Raw genomic sequence first — 19,509 nt, forward strand, 5'->3', positions numbered from 1 at the left:
AATCAAATAGGAACGCCCAGTCCCGCAGTCCATACCCGGAAGCGGCGTAGAAGATCGCTCTCTAAAACGGTAAGTACAGCTTCGTTTTTAAAAAGACTACCCGATTCCCCTTGACAAAATGAGCATGAATCTAATGTTAAAATTTTTTTCAGGGTGAACTCCCGCTTTAAGGGGGGGGGGCTATCGTGGGATGGCGGGGGGGTGTCACGGGAAATTGCCGCCGATCGGCCGACATCACACTTGGTAGGGGAGGGGGGGTGCCGTCCTACCTCCTACTCCTGTGCTGCCACCACTGGCTCCTCTTTCTGTGCGGGAAAATTACCTCTATCACGGGACTGCGGGAAAAAAGTGTCTTATTTCTTCTGAGAAATCCTCACTTCCTGTTCTGTCTGTAACTCCACACAGTAATGAAAGGCTTTCTCCCTGGTGTGGAGTGTCGTGCTCGCCCCCTCCCTTGGACTACAGGAGAGTCAGGATGCCCACTAACACACAGCTCCTTTCTCTATCTGCAACGTAGAGAGCCTCCTGAGGGGGCGAGCACGACACTCCACACCAAGGAGAAAGCCTCGCATTACTGTGTGGAGTTACAGACAGAAGAACAGGAAGTGAGGATTTCTCAGAAGAAATAAGGACATTTAGAAGCAAAATGGAAGGATGAGGTAAGTGAAGGAGGACTGCACTAAGGTAAAGGAAGCTATTTAGGAAAAAAAAATTCTACCTTTACATTCCCTTTAAATGTGTACCCTACTGAGTGATTCTAACTGTGGGGGGAGGGGAATGACTGGGGGAGGTGACCGATCTGTGTCCCTATGTACAAGGTACACACCATCGATCTCCTCTCCCTGACCGGACGTGGATCTCTATGTTTACACACAGAGATCCACGGTCCTGCTCAGTTACTGGGCAATCGCGGGTGCACGGCGAACATCGCGGCCACGCGCATCAGGTTCCCAGTGACGCGGCGGGAAGGCGAGGACGTCATATGACGTCCTCCCAGAACGAGAGGCTTATTGTCCCGCCGTCATTTGACGGTGGAGCGGTAGTCTAGTGGTTAAGCCCCTTTATACGGTGCGAAACGCGTCAGCACTTTTCCTGTTTTCTGTAACATGAAATGACTGTATTGGATTTCATTTGCTACACAAGATATTAATAAAGATGCCTTCAACGGCGTGCGGCCGTCCAGGATTTTTTCTTCCTTCCCAGTTGACCCGTGCGGTGTGTGGGCACAGCCCCACTGCATAGGTAAAGGAAATGTTTTCCCCGGATGTCCGACAATTTTAAGTTCTATGGGCCAGATCCACAGACAGAGTACGCCGGCGTATCTACTGATACGCCGGCGTACTTTCAAATTACGCGCGTCGTATCTTTGGTTTGAATCCTCAAAACAAGATACGACAGCATCTGGGTAAGATCCGACAGGTATACGTCTTTGTACGCCTTCGGATCTAAGATGCAATACTTCGGCGTCCGCTGGGTGGCGTTCACGTCGTTTTCCGCGTCAGGTATGCAAATGAGCTATTTCCGACGATCCACGAACAAACGCGCGGCCGTCGCATTCTCTTTCGTCGTCTCTAGTCGGCTTTTTCCGGCGTATAGTTAAAGTTGCTTTTTTGCGGCGTATAGTTAGATTTGCCATGTTAAGTATGGCCGTCGTTCCCGCGTCGAAATTTGAATATTTTATTTTTGCCGTAACTCGTCCGTGAATCGGGACGGACGTCTAAGTTTAAAAAATGACGTCCTTGCAACGTCATTTTGCGCAATGCACGGCGGGAAATTTAGAAAGCGCAGTTCATTCGGCGCGGGGACGCGCTTCATTTAAATGAATCACGCCCCCTAATCGCCGATTTGAATTCCGCCGCCAGAGATGCACTACGCCTCCGTAACTTACGGCGCAAATTCTTCCAGGATTCGAACCGGCCAAAAGTAAGTTACAGCGGCGTAGCGTATCTCTGATACGCTGCGCCGATCTAATTCTATGTGAATCTGCCCCTATGTATCTCCTTAGAGGAGATTCCTGTTCTGGCTGACGCGTGTCACTTGGACAGGAAGTAATGGCGGGATCTTCATCACGGGGCCACAGATGTAAAAGAACAATTGAGTGGAGTTGTGCTTTAATTGGAATCTGCCCAGCCTTTGAGTTATGTATGTGCCAACCTGAGCTTTAGAAGGCCACTTATTTTTAAGCAAAGGTCAACCTGGATAGATTTATGTGCGTCGTAAAACGGAGCATTATATGTCAGCACTGTACAAATGTAATAAAATCAAAAGTTTATGTTTGGTAAACACAAATGTGTAGATGGTTCTGTGTACTTTTTAAGGCTAAACTCCGGTGTAAGCAAATGTTATTAAAATGCATTCGTCATATGTTCTCTTCCTTTGAGTCTCGGTGTGCTTTGTGTATTTCTTCCACATCTGTGCCGTAATCCAATGTGAGACTTAAGAAAGACCGCTCACCAATGATGGGACACTATTCCTCCCACTGACACCAACGATGGGGCACTATTCCTCCCACTGACACCAATGATGGGGCACTATTTCTCTCATTGACACCAAGCATGGGACACTATTCCTCCCACTGATACCAATGATGGGACACTATTCCTGCTACTGATACCAATGATGGGACACTATTCCTCTCATTGTCACCAAGGATGGGGCACTATTCCTTTTATTGACACCAAGGATGGGACACTATTCCTCCCACTGATACCAATGATGGGACACTATTCCTCTCATTGACACCAAGGATGGGGCACTATTCCTTTTATTGACACCAAGGATGGGACACTATTCCTCCCACTGATACCAATGATGGGACACTATTCCTTTCACTGACACCAAGGATGGGGCACTATTCCTCCCACTGACACCAAGGATGGGGCACTATTCCTCCCACTGACACCAATGATGGGACACTATTCCTGCCACTGACACCAATGATGGGACACTATTCCTGCCACTGACACCAATGATGGGACACTTCCTGCTACTGATGCCAAGGATGGGACACTATTCCTTTCACTGACACCAAGGATGGGCCACTATTCCTCTCATTGACAGCAATGTTGGGGCACCATTCCTTTCACTGACACCAATGATGGGGCACTATTCCTCCCACTGACACCAAGGATGGGGCACTATTATTCTCACTGACACCAAGGATGGGGCATTATTTCTCTCACTGACACCAAGGATGGGGCACTATTCCTTTCATTGACACCAATGATGGGGCACTATTCCTCCCACTGACACCAGTGATGGGGCACTATTCCTCTCACTGACACCAAGGATGGGGCACTATCCCTCCCACTGACACCAATGATGGGGCACTATTCCTCCCGCTGACACCAACGATGGGGCACTATTCCTCTCATTGACACTTTCTACTCCCGCTGGCCACAGTCCAGCCCCTCTAAAGTCTGAAGGACAGTAAACGGGCCCTTTTGCTTACAAAGTTTGAAGCCCCCTGAATCAGAAAAGTATATCCTCCTCTACAGGGCCGGCTTTCCTCTTATCCTTTAGGACAGAGGGTAGGCAACCAGTAGCCCTCCAGCTGTTGTGGAACTACATTTCCCATGAGGCATTGCAAGGCTGTCAGTTCCAATTACTCCCAGAGGCATGGTGGGACTTGTAGTTCTGCAACAGCTGGAGGGCCCCCAGGTTGCCGACCCCTGCTTTAGGATATAGTGGATACTTCACAAGCCTGTATTGTCAGAGTGGGGTAACGACTTTTGTAGGTTGCTGTATGAAATGTTGTCATGATTGGAGGAGAGGGTGGTGGTGGTGGTGGGGGGGGCAAGGGTGGTGGGGGTTATTTTTGAAATAATTTTTGCCTTCGGAAAACTAATTTTCTCCTTCTTCTTGTGTCTTGCAGCCCAAGTCCCCGACAACGATGAGCAGTTTGTACCGGACTATCAGGGTGATAACTGTGAGTATTGCACGCCAAGACTCCATTGGGTGAAGTGAATGCGCTTGGCGGGGATTGGTTCTGAGATGAGAGCGTTGGATGTGGAGCGCTCCTTTTTGTTGCTCACCATAAACGTGGCGTTTACATCTAGATTTTCTTAAGTGTTTTTGTGTATTATTATATCCATTACTAATGGAAGGAGCCAGACATTAATGGAATCTGCCGCTGCATTACGGCAATTTCTGTAGCGTGGGAGCCGTGTGTGTGTTGCCTATGTTTCTATGATGTGTGTATTTTTTTTTTTTTTTTACTGGAAATTCTTAATACACCGTAGCGTTTTAAAGGGGTGGTTTAAAAAATAAAAAAATAAAATGACCATGGCAAAAAAAGACATTTAACCACTTCAATACCAGGCACTTACACACCTTCCTGCCCAGGCCAATTTTCAGCTTTCAGCGCGGTTGCACTTTGAATGACAATTGCGCGGTCACGCTACGCTGTACCCAAACACATTTTTTATCATTTTGTTCCCACAAATAGAGCTTTCTTTTGGTGGTATTTGATCGCCTCTGCGATTTTTATTTTTTGCGCAAATGTTTTTATTTGTTTTCTTCTTCAATGACGAGCACTGATATGGCTGCACTGACTGGCACTGATAAGGTGGCACCAATGAGGTGGCACTGATGAGGTGGCACTGATAAGCACTGATAGGTGGCACTGGTGGGCACTCATAGGCTGCACTGATGGGCACTTATGGGTGGCACTGATGGATACATATGGGTGGCACTGATAGGTGGCACAGATGTAGGGTTGCCACCTCATCCCTTCAAAACAGAACACATATGAATTACACAGGTTCTGTGGCTGATTGAGGTGGTAATTGAACTCAAGTGGAGCCTTATCTAAATTAAATTAGCCTCAGAACCTTTGTAATTCATATGTGTTCTGTTTTAAAGGGATGAGGTGGCAACCCTACACAGATGGGCCCTGATGGTCACTGATAGGTGGGCATGGATGGGCACTGATAGATGGCACTGAGGGACACTGATGAGTGGCACTGGTTACTCTGGTGGGTGGCATTGCTGGGCATTACTGTTTTTATATGTGCTACTATGGTGCCAGTCAGTGCCCAATTGTGGGCACTGATTGGCATATGTTGGGCATGTTTTGTAACATGTGGGTATCCATTGGGGATGTACCTGGCCATCCACATGTTGAAGGCTTCCCTGGTGGTCCTTGCGGCTTCCCTGGTGGTCCTGGGCGGGCATCCGAGGGGGGCTGCGCTGATGAACAATCAGCGCAAACCCCCCCTGTCAGGAGAGCCGCCGATCGGCTCTCCTCTACTCGGGTCTGTCAGACGCGAGTGAGGTAGAGCCAATCAATGGCACTTCCTGTTTACATCGTGATCAGCAGTGATTGGAATACGGCTGATCACGGAATTTTTCAGTCGCAGGCTCTTTACCGATATTGGTGTAACGGTGTGTCAGATTGACACACCGCACCACCGATCGCCGCGATGCGCGCCCCCCACGGGCCCATGGAGGCTGTTATCCTGCAGGACTTCAATAGACGTCCAGTCAGGATAACAGAACCACTTCCCGGAGGTCAATATGCTATTGACCGGGTGGGAAGTGGTTACATTTTGAAAGCGGTGTTAAACCAAAAATTTAATATAATGCAGCTTACCAATCATTAGATGTGGCGGCTGCATTCGTTTTCTTATTTTTTAGGATTTTTTTCCCCCTCTGTTTTTACCTGGTGATCCGGCCACACTTCCTGTATTAGAGTACCTTGACTCTTGATGAAGGAGCAGATGGGGCACCTTTTGGACAGCAACATTGTCAGCGCGTTTCTGTGCATGCATGGGAGTGCCAACAACAATTTAAGGGGTTGTAAAGGTTTGTGTTTCTTCACCTTAAAGGGCTTATAAAGTTCTAAATTCTATGCATTAAGGTGAAAAAACATCTGATGCTTTCCGGCCCCCCGGTTTACTTACCTGAGCCCTCGAAAGTTCGGCGTCGTGAACGAGCAGGCTTCTCGACCAGGCTTTTCGGCTCATTCATTGGATGATTGATAGCAGTGCAGCCATTGGCTCCCGCTCCCGCCAATCAAACCAATGATGTGGCGCGCCAGGGGGGCGGGGCCGAGTGATACAGTCGGTGGCTATAGCTACTGGCTGTATCACGGGAGCGCGCCCGCAAGCTAACCCCCTTGGGAGAGAGCTTCCCATGAAGGGGGTTAGCTGACGTGGCGAGGAGCCGAGACAGCTGCCAAGGGACCCCAGAAGACGTGGATCGGGGACACTCTGTGCAAAACGAGCTGCACAGTGGAGGTAAGTATAACATGTTTGTTATTTTTTTTATAAAAACATTTAAACCTTTAGTGTTCCTTAAATGCATCCTATGCATTAAAGCGGAGTTCCACCAAAAAATTGAACTTCCGCTTTTCGGAACCCCCCCCCCCTCCTCCGGTGTCACATTTGGCACCTTTCAGGGGGAGGGGCGCGCAGATACCTGTATAATACAGGTATTTACACCCACTTCCGGGAGAGACTCCCGCGTGAGTCACTTCACTTTCCGTCCCCTCCCGCTGCCTTCTGGGAAACACACTGGTCCCAGGAGACAGCGGGGACCACTGGGAATGAGCCGCGCTTCTCGTGCATGCACAGTAGGGAACCGGACATCCTCAGCCGAGAGATGATCGATTGCTCGTCTTCTGCAGCTGAGAGATGATCGATTGCTCGTCTTCTGCTGCCGACATCGCGGGCACCCTGGGCAGGTAAGTGTCCATTTATTAAAAGTCAGCAGCTGCAGTATTTGTAGCTACTGGCTTTTAATTATTTTTATTTTTTTCGCGGGACCTCCGCTTTAAGGTGAAAAAACACCTGGCATTGACGGCCTCCCCTGCCCCCCCCCCCTGCTTTACTTACCTGAGCCCGTTCACCTACTGTGCGCGTCCCCCGGCGTCCTCTTCTCCACGGATTCTGGCCGTTGATTGGCTAGATTGAATAGATTGATAGCAGCGCAGCCATTGGCTCACGCTGCTGTCAATCACATTCAATGACGCGGCGCGCTGGGGGGCCGGGCCGAGTGGCTGTATCACGGGAGTGCACCCGCAAGCTAACCACCTTGGGAGAGAGCTTCCCATGAAGCGGGTTAGCTCTTACGGGAAGAAGCCGAGACAGCCGTCGAGGGACCCCAGAAGAGGAGGATCGGGGCCACTCTGTTCAAAATGAACTGCACAGTGGAGGTAAGTATAACATGTTTGTCATTTAAAAAAAAAATGAAGCGTTACAACCACTTTAAAGGCACAGCTGCTCGTCTACTACCTGGCAGAGCGTTTCTGTGCATGTCAAGGACAGAGCGCGATTTTGTGTGTGTTCCCCATGCACAGTAGATATCTAATGTGTGTGTGTGTGACAGCGCTGGACGTGTATGCAAATTCAAATCGTTTGTGAATTCGAATAAATTTCCAATTTCCAAAGAGAATAAAATGGAATAGAAAATAAAGGATTATAATACAAAAAATTATATATATTTTTTCTATTCTATTCCTTTATTTTCTATTCCATTTTATTCTCTTTGGAAATTGGAAAACGATTTAATTTTGTAAAGTATTCGAACTTGAAAACGATTCGAAAACGGTTCGAATTCCGTCCGGATTTTTTTGTCGTTATTTCGGATTCATTTAAATTTCGGTGCTATTCTAATTCTGAAAGTCGGATGTATCCGACTTTCCGAATTAGAATAGTACTGAAATTTAAATGAATCCGAAATAACGACAAAAATATTCGGACGGAATTCGAACCGTTTTCGAAAATTCGTCCAAATATTAATTCGGAACTAAACGAACCGCACATGTCTAGTCCCGGCCCTGCATACCCCCATGAAGGACAACACATCCCCCAGATCACCTCCAGGGATACCGGACTACATACACGTCCAGCACTGTTACACACACACACATTGGATATCTAGGGCCAGATTCACAGAGATCAGCGTATCTCTGTGCGGGCGTAGCGCATCTCATATGCGCTACGCCGACGTAACATAGAGAGGCAAGTACAGTATTCACAAAGCACTTGCTCCCTAAGTTACGGCGGCGTAGCGAAAATGGGCCGGCGTAAGCCCGCCTAATTCAAAGTAGGCTGGTAGTGGGCGTGTTGTATTGAAATGAATCGTGACCCCATGTAAATTAAGCGCCGAGCGACTACATACACGTCCAGCGCTGTCACACACACACATTGGATATCTAGGGCCAGATTCACAGAGATGCTCAGAATCACGTCGAATTTACGCCCTAAGATACGACGGCTCAATGGCAACGACGTGAACGTAACCTACGCCCAGCCCCATTCACGTACGACTTACGTAAACGACGTAAAAATATACGCTTGTTCCGACGTCCATACTTTGCATTACCTGCGCCTCATATAGCAGGGGTAACTTTACGCCGGACGTAAGCCTTACGTAAACGGCGTAGCTAAATCCGACGGGCGCAAGTACGTTCGTGAATCTGCGTATCTAGGTCATTTGCATATTCGACGCGTAAATCTACGGAAGCGCCCCTTGCGGCCAGCGTAAATATGCACCCAAGATACGACGGCGTAGGAGACTTACGTCGGTCGTATCTTGGCAAATTTCAGGCGTATCTAGTTTCAAGAATACGCGTATAGATACAACGGCACACATTTGGACTTACGACGGCGTATCTGGAGATACGTCGTCTTAAGTCCTTTCTGAATCTGACCCTTACTGTGTAGGGGGGACACACACAAAATCGCGCTCTCTCCTGACACGCACAGAAACGCGCTGCCATGTAGCAGGCGCACGGCTCTGCCATTAATTGTTGTTGGCACTCCCACGCATCTGCAAAACGTGCGCGGCAAACCACATGGTGCCGCAAACCGATTTTCTATGCACAGTATACAAGGGGCGGCCATATTTATCCACTCTACATCCTGGCTGGGTTTTCTTCTTGGTAACAATGTACTGTCATCATGTCTTGCTCGCTCACAATGGGAGTTTGCTTGTCTGGTCTGACCAGTTGAAAACAATGGGCTCTGTGAGCGAGATTTTATCTCGGCAGTTGTTGAACAAGGAGGCAGAAGTGACGGCATTGAAGAGTAATTAGAGGGGGTTCTACTAATTACCTAATACAGTCAGGGAAATACGGTCACCATCTGCAGTTGTATAAAATCCTTTTCAAATAAACGTTGCAGTAATAACTCTATATGTGAATGTTAAATATCTACAGCAGTATTAACCGCTTCAGCCCCGGAAGAATTTACCCCCCTTCCTGACCAGACCATTTTTTTGCGATATGGCACTTGCGAACTGACAATTGCGCAGTCTTACGACGTAACACCCAAACAAAATGTATATCCTTTTTTTCCCACAAATAGAACTTTCTTGTGGTGGTATTTGATCACCTCTGCGTTTTTTTTTTTTTCACTATAAACAAAAAAGAACGACAATTTTGAAAAAACAAACAAACATTTTTTACTTTTTTGCTATTACAAATATCTTAACCACTTCCCGCCCCGGTCAATAGTCAATTGACGTCCAGGAAGTGGTTGTGAAATCCTGACTGGACGTCTATTGACGTCCTGCAGGATTTCATGCCAGCGCGCCCGTGGGGGTGCGCAGCGCGGCGATCGGTGATGCGGGGTGTCAGTCTGACACCCTGCATCTCCGATCTCGGTAAAGAGCCTCCGGCGAAAGCTCTTTACCACGTGATCAGCCGTGTCCAACCACAGCTGATCACAATGTAAACAGGAAGAGCCGTTGATCGGCTCTTCCTCACTCGCGTCTGACAGACGCGAGTAGAGGAGAGCCGATCGGCGTCTCTCCTGACAGGGGGGGTTCGCGCTGATTGTTTATCAGCGCAGCCCCCCCTCCGATGTCAACACTGGACTACCAGTGAGTGCCCCCCGATGCTCAATAGAGCAAAAAAAAACACCAAAAAAAAATGTACACAATCGATGCCAATCAGTGGGCACTGACTGGCAACATGGACACTGGCTGGAATGATGCCCAGCAATGCCATCAGTCCCACCCCTCAGTGTCCATCAGTGCCACCCAGTGTCTATCAGTGCCCATCTATGCCCAGTGCCCACCTATCAGTGCCCATCTGTGCCACCTATAAGTGCCACCCATGCGCAAAAAATAAAAATCGCAGAGGTGATCAAATACCACCAAAAGAAAGCTCTGTTTGTGGGAACAAAATGATAAAAATGTCATTTGGGTACAGTGTAGCATGACCGCGCAATTGTCATTCAAATTGCGACAGCGCTGAAAGCTGAAAATTGGCTTGGGCAGGAAGGTGCGTAAGTGCCTGGTATGGAAGTGGTTAAAAAAATATAAAAAAATTATAATTTCTTCCTCAGTTTAGGACAATATGTATTCTTCTACATATTTTTGGTAAAAAAAAAAAAATCGCAATAAGTGTATATTAACCACTTAACCCCTGGACCATTTTGCTGGTCAATGACCGGCCACTTTTTGCGATTCGGCACTGCGTCGCTTTAACTGACAATTGCGCGGTCGTGTGACGTGGCTCCCAAACAAAATTGGCCTTCTTTTTTTTACCACAAACAGAGATTTCTTTTGGTGGCATTTGATCACCTCTGCGGCTTTTATTTTTTTCCCTCAGTTTAGGCCGATACGTATTCTTCTACTGGGCAAAGTAATGCTCTGGGGCCCCTACAATGATGACAGTGCAGGTAAACAGACATCAAGTAGGTAGGAGGCAGACTGCCTCCCCTGTGTATCTATCACTCTCAGTACCATCATGGGGCCCCCAATTTCGGGGCAGCGTGGGCTCAAGGGCCAGCTGCTTTGGGGAAAGTGCAGGGGCCCCCCATGCAGCTGGGGCCCCTGGGCAGTGCCCAGGTGTGCCCTCTCATTAAGACAGCCCTGAACATAGCACAACAGCAAGCGCTCCATCATTGTCCCTGTACCTGGCTTCCATGCAATCTGCTCTGAGCAATAAAAAAAGGTCACGATCATTACCAAAGTGGTTCAGACACTCTTTCCTTTGTCTTAAGTAGATTAGACAGTTAATCGTATTAGATATTAGCATGTCTCATATTGAGATCAACACATAAACCTTGTCAGACAGGAATTTTGATCTGCGATAGTTGCAGGTATGGGACCGCCAGAGTCTGGAGCACAATGATAACCACTTTTTTTTTCCAAAATTGGACTTCCACTGTGCTAATGTCACCCAAAAACTGAATTTACATTTGGGGATATTTCTGATGCCCTCTTCGTATGTCACCATAAAATATAATAATAAACTCCGTAAACTACATCAAAAGTAATTTTTATGCACAGATATTAAAATCACATATAAAAGAGAAATATCCATATGGGTTTCATATATCAACGGCCTATGGCTGCAAACAAAAGTGTTTTATTCTGTACAGTTGCACCACATTCAGATCTTAAAAAAAAAAATATTAGAAATAATCTGCATCAGAGGTCCTGCGTAGGGATGATATTTTACTCTTACGTGCATTCTTTTGGAGCTGTTTGCATCCAAGCAGATGAAATATACTAGGTGGCAGAAGCTGCCTGCGTCCTGGCAATTAAAGGATGCTAGGTCCTGAAGCTCCTCCATCCTGCTAACTGAAGGTCACTAAGTGGCATAAGCCACCTCCGTTCTGACAGCTGCAATACTCTAGGCTGCCTGCGTCCTGGCAACTGAAGGATGCTATGTAACAGAAGCCACTTGCATCCTGGCAACTGAGAGAAGCTAGTTGGTGAAAGCCACCTGTGTCCTGGCATCTGAAGGATGCTAGTTGGCAGAAACCGCCTGCATCCTTGCAACTGAAGGACGTTAGTTGGCAGAAGCCACCTGTGTCCTGTCAATTGAAGGATGCTAATTGGCAGAAGCCGCCTGCATCCTGGCAACTGAAGGACGCTAGTTGGCAGAAGCCACCTGTGTCCTGGCAATTGAAGAATGCTAGTTGGTCAAAGCCGAAGTGGCACAAGCTTCCTACATCATGGAAACTGAAGGATGCTGGGTGGTAATGCCTCCTGGTGAAAGCCACCTGCGCCCTGGCATCTGAAGCATGCTAGTTGGTACAAGCCGCCTGCGTCCTGGCAACTGAAGGTAGCTAGTTGGAAGAAGCCGCCTGTGTTCTGGCAACTGAAGGATGCTAGTTGGCAGAAGCCACCTGTGTTCTGGCAACTGAAGGACGCTAGTTGGAAGAAGCTGCCTGTGTTCTGGAAACTGAAGGATGCTAGTTGGAAGAAGCCACCTGTGTCCTGGCAATTGAAGGATGCTAGTTGGCAGAAGCTGAAGCAGGCAAGCAACACAAGCTTCCTACATCATGGATACTGATGTTAGGTGGTGAAGCCTCCTGTGTCCTGGTAGCTAAAAGACACTAAAGGGAGCAAGCCACCTTCTACCTGGCAACTGAAACTTCCTAAGGCGCAGAAGCCACCGGCATCCTGGCAACTGAAGGACACTAGTTGACAGAAGGATCCTGCATCCTGGCAACTGAAGGTAACTAAGCAGCAGAAGCCGCCTGCATCCTGGAAACTGAAGGATACTAGGTGGCAGAAGCTGCTTGGATCCTCACTGATGAAGGACAATAGGTGGCAAAGATGACTTGTGTCCTGGCAACTGAAGGACAAATTGCACCAGTCACCTGTATCCTGGCAACTGGAGGATTAAATGCTTCAACATTGTAAGCATTTAAGTTAAGTTGCTCAAACACTGAGGGCCAGATTCTCGTACGATTGCGTAACTTTGTGCGGGCGTAACGTATCTGATTTACGTTACACCTCCGCAACTTAGACGGGCAAGTGCTGTATTCTCAAAACACTTGCTCCATAAGTTGCGGCGGCGTAGCGTAAATCGGCCGGCGTAAGCCCGCCTAATTATGTAAATGACTTCCAGCCCCATTCACGGACGACTTACGCAAACGACGTAAATTTCGTCGCGGGAACGACGGCCATACTTAACATTGGCTGCGCCTCATATAGCAGGGGCAACTTTACGCGGGGAAAAGCCTAACGTAAACGGCTTATCTGTACTGCGTCAGACGGGCGTCTGTTCGTGAATTCGCGTATCTAGCTGATTTACATATTGTGACGCGTAAATCAGCTTATACGCCCCTAGCGGCCAGCGTAAAAATGCAGTTACGATCCGACAGCATAAGAAATTTACGCTGGTCGGATGTAATAGAAATCTATGCGTAACTGATTCTAAGAATCAGGCGCATAGATAAGACGGTTTGGATTCGGACTTACGATGGCGTACATGGCGCTACGCCGTCGTAAGTCCTTTCAGAATCTGGGCCTGAATGAGCACCACATTCAGCATGTTTCTGCCAGAAGGATCCTCCAACCCAGTTATCAAGTTTTCATATGGCCATGTACAATGTACCCTTATGCCCCGTACACACGACCGTGTTTCCCCAACGGGAAAACTGCGAGGAGAGCTTTTGGCCGGGAATCCCGACCGTGTGTATGCTACTTGCAGTTTTTCCGATGGGAAAACTGCCCAAAAACTGCCAGACAAAAAAAGAGAACCTGCTCTTTTCCCGCCGGAAAATTGCCATTTTTGGCAGTTTTCCTGTGGGGAAAAAGCATGATGAAGCATACACATGGTCGGGATTCCCAAGGAAAACCTCTCATCTGAGTTTTCCCGATGGGAAAATCGAACGTGTGTACGGGGGAAAAGCAGAGAGCAGGTTCCCGGTTTTCCCCTCGGGATTTCCGTCGCGTGTACTAAGCATAAGACCTCACATTACTACCTCCTTGAAAACTGAAAAGTACTCATTGGCCAAAACACTAAAATCCCTTTACAATTCGATACAATGTAATTCATTTATTTCAGTAGATGCCAATTTCTTCAGTGGAGTGAGGATAGTTCTCAATGTGTTTCCAGATTATTAATCCGCTTTATTCTGATATAGGAGGTGTGTCTACAATATTGTACCAAAACTTAACATTAATAACACACATGACTTATTTATACATTTGAAACACAATGTCCAATCACTCAGACAATAAGCCAATGGCTTTTTCCTATCAGTGGGGAGACCGCATGGGACTCAGTGTCCTAAAGTGGCACAATGATAAATTATCCCATGTATGTCCCCTATGGCCCCCCCCCTTCTTTGAAATAGGACTTGTACAGTATGGATATTTCTCTTTTTATGTTGTGTAATTTAAATAAAAATGCTTTTTATATAATATATTTCAGTATTTCTCAAATAGAGACCCTCAGCGCCCTGTGGTGCCACCTGGGTCCACCCAGGGTGCTGCCCCAGGTCATCTTTGATCAAATATTAAGTCAAATATTAAAAGCCAGCAGCTACAAATACTGTAACTTATCTGTGCAGGGTGCCCGCGATGTCGGCAGCCGAAGCCGATCAATCGCTCGGCTCTCGGCTGCCCCCCGCCATCCTCGGTGAGGGAATCAAGAAGTGAAGCCTTGCAGCTTCACTTCCGGTTCCCTACTGCGCATGCGCAAGTCTCGCCGCGCAGCCTCACTGGTCCCTGGGACCTGTGTGTTTCCAAAAGACAGCGGGGGAGGACAGTGTAGGCACCGGACATGGCGTAAGTCACTGTGATCACTGCAGTGATCTATGCCAGGAAGAGGAAGCAAATACCCGTATTACACAGTTATCTGCTCCCCCCTCTCCCTGAAAGGTGCCAAATGTGACACTGGAGGGGGGGGGGGGGGATTCCAAAAAGTGGAAGTTACATTTTTGGGTGGAGCTCCACTTTAATGTGACTGGTGTTTTTGCTTTGCAGTCGATGGGACGTGATTTTGCATTACAGTTATTGGAAAATGGGGGTTGCGTTTTTCCATTGAAGTAAATGGGGGGTGTTTTTGCAATGAAGTCAACGGGAGGCTTTTTTGCATTGAAATCAATGGGAGGGGGGGGGGTTGCATTGAAGTCTATGGGGAGCACTTTTGCATTGAATACAATGGGAAGCAGCATGCCATTATTGGCACTTTTATTTTTTTATCGGCAAAGAGAATATTTTCAGCGAATAGATATTATTATTATTATTATTATTATTATTATTATTATCCTGCATTTTAATTCGACATTGCGTCTGTTTGCTGATGTAAATAAATGTGTATTACCTCTAGCTTTGGCCATAGATAATGCATGCATATGTTTAGATTATAGATGTCACACATGGCGGATCACTCTCCCGTCTACGCCGCGCACTGCTAATATTTGTACAGACAGTTACCGTTTGCACATGTTCTCTTATGTACATTCAGAAGTTCCCAATGCACAATTAGAGCATACATCCATCACCTCCGGGCCCTAATGTGTCTCAATGTAAAGACAAAAAGCTGTTTGTTTAGGTGCTGCTAAGATTGGCAAAGCCTGTGAAAAAACATACCCCCATGTCACTACCATTCACACATGCAGGGGTTTGAATCTTTGTTTATGGATGTGTCATTGTGGCAAAAACAACAGTTTAGCCCTCATTAGGCAATATTAGTACAGGCACGTCAGACTGATCAGGCCTGCCTACTCTGTCCTCGGCCACTTGAATGATATAAACGGATTGTTCTGTACTGTATAAAGCCCACTTTTCAATATTTTTTGCAAATAAAGCCTGTACTGAGAATATGTGCCAGGGCTCCCCATTTGAAAATACCAATTTTTTGTCTGTTGAGGTTGAGCCAAATGCTTGAGTTCTCTGACTTGGTGGCAATATACAGAAGTTTCTGGTTTTGCACTGATTTTACCAGCTGCATGCCTGTTCTAGGTCAAAGTACTGAGGCCAAGGAACGGCTTTCTGAAAAGATCTGAATTTCTCTCGGTACAGTTTCCATTTAAAGGGTCTACATACAACGCTGTATCCTGGTATAGGCCAACAAGGCCCAAATCTATGGAAGCACTTTGCAGGGGGGGCAGCACGAAAAGAGTCCCCGCCGCCTTGCTGTTAGTGTAGCGGCAGTCTTATGGTGCGGACCTGGCTAAGAGGCAAATTAGTCTAGCACCCCCATAAAGCTGCCGCACTGCTTCCTGTATGCGGGCGGCTGGCATTCCTCAACTGTGGGGGGGGGCTATTTTGACCGTATCATCCTGGACCACAAACCTACCTTCACTGTGCTATATGTTTTCTGCTGCACCATTGGCATGGTTATATCTTCTTAGTCCTCTCCATAAAATAATCAGAAATTTGTGCTTAAAGTAGAACTATAATCAACACTTTATTTTTTTCATTTTGGATAGATTAAGGGAGGGTTATAGCCCCTATCAGTTTATTTTTAACCATCCCTGTCCCATTGCAGAGATTTCCCTTCACTTCCTGCCCCATAGCTAAACAGGAAGTGAGAGAAAATCTATGCAAATCAAGGGAATCCATCCCCCCCCCCCCAGGCCCTTAGAACTAGTGTCCCCACTCAAAAAGGACTCCCTGAAACTATTTTTTTCACTTAGCGTTGAGTGACCCGAGTGATATTTTCCATTCCGTTGGAGCAGAATGCTTCTAGAGGCCGAGATGTACATCTTTTCTTAATGTGAAAGTGTGTCTGTGTTTTGGCATGGCTTGGCACTGCGGAATCCATCGGTTAAATTTAAAGCAAGTTGGCTTTTTTTTAACCGATGGTTAAATAACCTATGGGGCCCACACACGATCGGTTTTGACCGATGAAAACGGTCCATCAGACCGTTGTCCTCTGGTTAACCTATCGTGTGTACGAGGCCTAATTATTCTAGGCCTAGTACCAGAGTTCCTTCTTGGGAAACTTCACCTCTATCGAAGACGAGTAGCACATTCTCCTTTCATAATTTCTCCAAATGGAGTGGCTGAGCAGTGATGTTTTGTTTGTATCTTTGTTTGTTTTTCTGTCGCTAACAGCGTTGTTTAGGCAGATAACCTGTTGTTAGGTACCGATTTACGTGGTACTTTTTGAGCCGGGGGAATTCCCCAAGGCTTTGTTTTTGTAATTCTACAAGAAATCAATAAAGAGAATTTAAAAATAATAATAATAAAAAAATCAGCTTTAACTCTACAAAACTGCATATAAATTGATGGAGAAGGTGAGATTTGGGTGGTTTTAAGGGTCCAGTTGGCTTTATACAGCTCCTCAGAGTTATAGGGGTAGATTCACTAAGAGTTAGGCCGGCGTATCAGTAGATACGCCGACCTAACTCGGAATTTGCGCTGTCCTAAGTTTAAGTGTATTCTCCAAAAAGAGATACACTTAAACCTATCTAAGATACGACGGCTTGCGCCGTCCTATCTTAGGGTGCAATATTTAGGCTGGCCGCTAGGTGGCGCTTCCATTGCGGTCGGCGTAGAATATGTAAATCACTAGATACGCCTATTCACGAACGTACGTCCGCCCGTCGCAGTAAAGATACGCAGTTTCCGTAAGAGGTAGGCCGCCTAAAGATAAACATGCCCCCTAGGTGGCGTAGCCAATGTTAAGTATGGCCGTCATTCCCGCGCCGAAATTTGAAAATTTTACGTTGTTTGCGTAAGTCGTCCGTGAATAGGGATTTACGTCATTTACGTCCACGTCGAAACCAATAGGCCCGTGCGGCGTACTTTGCTGCAATGCACACTGGGATATGTAGGCGGACGGCGCATGCGCCGTTCCAAAAAAAGTCAATCACGTCAGGTCAAGCTCCATTAACATAAAACATGCCCCCTCAGCCTATTTTCAATTAGGCGCCCTTACGCCCGCTCGCTTTAGGCTACGCCGACGTAACTTAGCAGGCAAGTACTTTGTGAATCATGTACTTGCCTCGCTAACTTACGGCGGCGTAGTGTAAACACGATACACTACACCGCCGCAAAGTTAGGGCGGGCTATGTGAATCTAGCCCATAGAATCTACAGCTAACCTGGACTTGTCATTGTGTCAGAAACCGGCCTTCATTTGTTTGCTTATATTACCCTTTTTTTCGACACTGAAATAATAAAAACAAGTAAAAAAAAAGTGATGGTACAAAAATATTAATCCAATATTAAATTAAATAAACCAATCCCCCATTCTACTTCAAAGAAGAAGAAGAAGAAGGAAAAAAAACTTTCAGCTTGACAGCTTAGTAAGCAAATTTGAGAGTTTTTGGTTTGAAAAATGTCACAGATATCACTTGCTTATCCTCAATGCTAGCATGTTGCTTTAATTGGAAAAGTTGACCTTTGTCTTCTGTACAGCAAGGCATGCACACAGTTGTTCTTGGGTTAGCCTTGGTGCAGACGACCTGCATTTAGGATGTTTTAAGGCTGTAACATGACATGTTGCCCAGGGGTCGGGTTGCACTCGTTGTGGCTTTTTTTTAACCTTAGAGGGAAAATACTGCTTACTTACAGAAAATCAATTAGGTAGTCTAGGGCTTAACACAATATCCTCCCTCTAACATTAGCAGTATCACCTTTGGCCGTAACCAATTTTACAGCTGCAAAGGCGAGCCAAATAAAGACCATCTGTCTTCCTCAGACTTGCCTGTAGAAATTGCTAAACCTACCCTTTCAAATGTATTTATTGCAAGTGCCCAGAAGGGACAGTTTTTTTGTAAGCCAAAACCAGACATGACTTATCAATATAGCTGGACTTATTGACCATGAGGAGGTGTGGGTTACCAAAGTGCTTTAGACTCCCTTATGGATGTTAGAGTGTATTCCCAATTAAAACTTCCCTTCACTTAAGTCCCGAAGACACAACAAGAAGATGAAATTTCTGCAAAGTGAAGGGAAATCCCCTTTTAGACAGTTGTCACATAAATGGGTGTCCCCATTGGAAGATTTTGACTTACCGTCTGTTCCAGTAATCAACCATAAAGATTCTGATTTCCCATGACTTTCAGTCCAGGTGACAGTGGTCACCAGAACAAATATGGAAGAGAAAATACCCTGATGCTCTGTACACACGGTCGGAATTTCCGACAAGAAAAGTCCAATTTGAGCTTTTGGTCAGAAATTCCGACCATGTGTAGGCTCCACTGGACTTTTCCTGTCAGAATTTCCGCCAACAAAAATTTAAGAGCTGGTTCTCAAATTTTCAGACGGAAAAAATTCCCTTTGGATATTTCAATTGTCTGTAGCTATTCTGACGCATTTTTGGAAGCATTGAACTTAATTTTCTTGGCTCGTCGTAGTGTTGTACGTCACTGTGTTCTTGACGGTCGAAAGTTCCGAGAACTTTTGTGTGACTGTGTGTATGCAAGTCAAGCTTGATCATGTGTACGTGGCATTAACCCCCCTGCATTTTTATTGGTACAATCAAAATATCGAAACAAGATCAATTTAATCAAAACATTTGTGGTCTCCATTAAATACAACCTGGGGATGGCCAAAAAAATTCTGGGTGGACGTAGTTGATGAGCACCAAGAATGGCTCAGATCCTGTTCCCTACTAGATTGATACAAGCCTTTAAGGCCATCTTTATTAGGTCAATGTTTCAAGACACGGGGTCCCAAAAGGTGTGAGCCCCTCTAAGTAACTGAAAAGATGTCTGGCTGGTTTGCAATGTCTTGGCATTAGGATGAAGTGCAGAAATGTATGTATGTGGGACTATATTGGTTACATTATTCCTTGGAGAAGGTCCATAAGTTGCTGCCTCCTGGACTTTTTCCGCCTACATTCAGTCACAGCTGC

At 46.4% G+C, this 19,509-nt stretch overlaps 1 protein-coding gene across 3 annotated transcripts in view; it reads left to right on the forward strand.

Annotated features, from left to right (window-relative positions):
• The window catches only part of ETV1 (ETS variant transcription factor 1), a 101,257-nt gene that overhangs the window by 24,818 nt on the left and 56,930 nt on the right, over nucleotides 1-19,509 (forward strand). For all 3 annotated transcript variants that reach the window (XM_040352258.1, XM_040352260.1, XM_040352259.1), the window contains one exon: nucleotides 3,875-3,928. In XM_040352258.1, coding sequence (XP_040208192.1) covers nucleotides 3,875-3,928 — 54 coding nt within the window. The remainder of the gene's footprint in view (nucleotides 1-3,874; nucleotides 3,929-19,509) is intronic.

This window comes from Rana temporaria, chromosome 5, assembly GCF_905171775.1.
Source record: "Rana temporaria chromosome 5, aRanTem1.1, whole genome shotgun sequence".
In the NCBI taxonomy this organism is placed as follows: Eukaryota; Metazoa; Chordata; class Amphibia; order Anura; family Ranidae; genus Rana; species Rana temporaria.